General features: G+C 42.8%; 1 protein-coding gene across 1 annotated transcript; it reads right to left on the bottom strand.

The window, feature by feature from the left end:
- Positions 1-596: 596 nt before the first annotated feature.
- Positions 597-1,246, bottom strand: LOC101345279 (DDB1- and CUL4-associated factor 16-like). The gene is given in 2 exon segments (XM_012555174.1): positions 597-1,126; positions 1,129-1,246. Coding segments are annotated over 2 exon segments (648 nt in total).
- Positions 1,247-2,660: the final 1,414 nt, after the last annotated feature.

Here is a 2,660-nt window from a genome sequence, read left to right as displayed (position 1 = left end):
GTCAGAGTAGAACTGCCCCATAGGGTTTCCAAGGAGCAGCTGATAGATTTGAACTGCTGACCTTTCAGTTAGCAGCCGAGCTCTTAACCACTGTGCCACCAGAGCTCAGAGAATATTCCTATTATTTTCCTTTTTTGAGTTATTCAATTTAATCTAACTATTTAGAAATGAACGGGAGAGCGTGTTCAGAAAAGCGTTACTGGGGGTTGCTAACTTTCTACTACTGACAATGGCTATTCTGAAGGTTGAGTAACAAAAGAGGTGGTTGCCTACTTTTTCCTTCCTATTAATAATTGGAGATCTAGTTAGAGTCCATTGAAATAGGCACAGTAAATTCAGGAGGGACATATGTATAGTCAACTTTTGTAATATTGTCCCACCGGAATATTTCTTCATTGAAGTTCAGTTTTTCCGCAGGGGGATGCCCACAATACACATTTTCTAGAGCTGACTTATGGGGCCATACTTGGTAGGTACGGCTTGTCAGGGGATAGCATAGTTTCAGTTGAGAAAGCATTAGTTTCTCAACTGTGGTCTGTATAATGATTTCTTTGTACCCCTTTCTCAATTAGCAACATAAAAAGTATCAGAATACTTTATAGTGATGCAGTTAGGAGTTTGTTAACTGCCTTCTGGAAGTCAGTGTAAGAGTAGGTAGTGTTGATGGGTTCAGTGTGGGTTGTTTCCTTAACTGTTTTAGTTAGCCAGCCACAGCAACAACCAGAAACACATGAATTCGGGATCTGTTTTAGGTATTCAGGTATGGGAGTGGCTGTACTCAATGTTCGGCTTACCTGTTTGGTGGCAAATTGCAGTGCTCCATTTAGAGTAGCATGATCTCTAGAGAGCTGGCTGGGGCTTATAAAGGGCTTTTGAAAATGTGGGACACCACAAGAGGCCAGAGGGGGCCATTCAGGATCTGGTTCTAGTTTGGGTACACAACGGGAACAGTGGGAGAGTCTTAGACCTATCTCTTGAAGTATATGGACTGGTGTACTTAGATCCAAGAGTTCAGCATGATACAACCAAGAATTAGGATTTAAAGGTTTCCAAGTTGTGGAATATTTTAAAAGGCACTTAACCTGCCAGGCAAGACTCTCAAGAGGCATTAATTTGGGCACCACAGGTCTTTTTCTTCAGAGGAATCCCACTCTTCCCCAGAACTCTCATTTAGGTAATTTGCGTTTTCCTCTTCCTCACTTTCTGATTCTGACAGTGGGTCAGGAGAGGGATTTCTGGGGCCCATTAGAATAGAATAGAATAAAGAACCAGAAAAATATAACAAGTTAAGCCGGAAAAACACTGACTAACACTGGCAAACAGAAACAAGAGATTAAAAATCCTTTCAATAAGGTTGATTTGTCTCAGTCCATAGCACACACACAGTATGCCTCTGGCCTGCACCACTGTGCAGCTCTTCAAGATTATGTTGTATATTCTTCCCTTACAAAGAAGGCGTCTCAGTTTTCAGGACCAGTTCAGTGTGTAATAAGTGTTAGTCACTTACCAGTGGCACAGGTCACAGAGTATCTCTTCAAATCCTGGCTACCCAAGAAGAGAAAGGGTCCTCACCTAGGCAAGCTGACTTTCTTAGCACAGTGTCAACTGGTAGTGATACTGTGAAGAGGCACTTCGTGCACTGTTTTGTTGGCAGCAGTATTCTCTCTCGTTGGTAATTAAAAGAAGCTTGGTGGTCTGCTTCGTTGTCCACTGGTGCAGCAACTTTTGTGCAGGCGGATGGCAGGATGAGTTGTCAGAGCATCTGGTGTGCAAGGATCCGATGTTTTTCATAAGTGGTCCAAATGCCCTTGGAATCTGGTGACTTAGTTGTTGGACTATCTGGAAAGGTAGCCTTAACCTTCAGATGTGCTCGTTGGGATTAGTTTTAGGGGGCCTGTCCTGGTTGCCGAGCTGTTAGATGTCAGGACTTTTGCTGGGACCTCAGAGGTTGTGGTCATATGACCATACCACGGAGGTTCTCCTCCTTTTCTCCTCACAACCAGCCGCGGGACCTGGCCAGGCCTACCGCTGCCAACCTGATGGGCCCCCAGGTTGCACAGCGGCTCCGCTCCTGTGCTTCAGTCTTTTCATCTGTAAAAACAAAATAAACAATAATAGTACCTACAATGTAGGGTTGTTGTGAGATTAAAAGAGGTGACACAGGTAAAACCCACAGAACAATGCCTACCTAAGTATTGTTGTTAGTTGCTGTCGAGCTGATTCCAACTCATGGTAACCTCATGTGTGCAGAGTAAAACTGCTTGATAGGGTTTTCAAGTCTGTGACCTTTCAAAAGCAGATCACTAGTCCTTTCTTCCAAGGCATCTCTGGGTGAGTTCAAACCACCAACCTTTCAGTTAGTAGTTAGTCAAGCACTTAACCGTTTGCACCACCCAGGGACTGCACTTAAGTATTAGCCTATAGAATTATGTCACTTAATTCATATGTATACAAATGTGACATCATCAATTCATCCAGGAAGGACAATAATGTTTTTTTCATGATCAGTGTGATAGAATTGCTCTGATCTCTCACTTCTCTCATATCCAATTCCCACTGTGACCAAATAATACAGAATTTTAGAAGATGATGCGGAAGTGGTTGATTTGTACACTTTGGGATACAATGAACTAAAAAATTATGATGAAGATTGAATTTGC

Source organism: Trichechus manatus, unplaced genomic scaffold, assembly GCF_000243295.1.
Source record: "Trichechus manatus latirostris isolate Lorelei unplaced genomic scaffold, TriManLat1.0 scaffold00032, whole genome shotgun sequence".
Lineage (NCBI taxonomy): Eukaryota > Metazoa > Chordata > Mammalia > Sirenia > Trichechidae > Trichechus > Trichechus manatus.
This window is presented reverse-complemented; position numbering and strand designations above follow the sequence as displayed.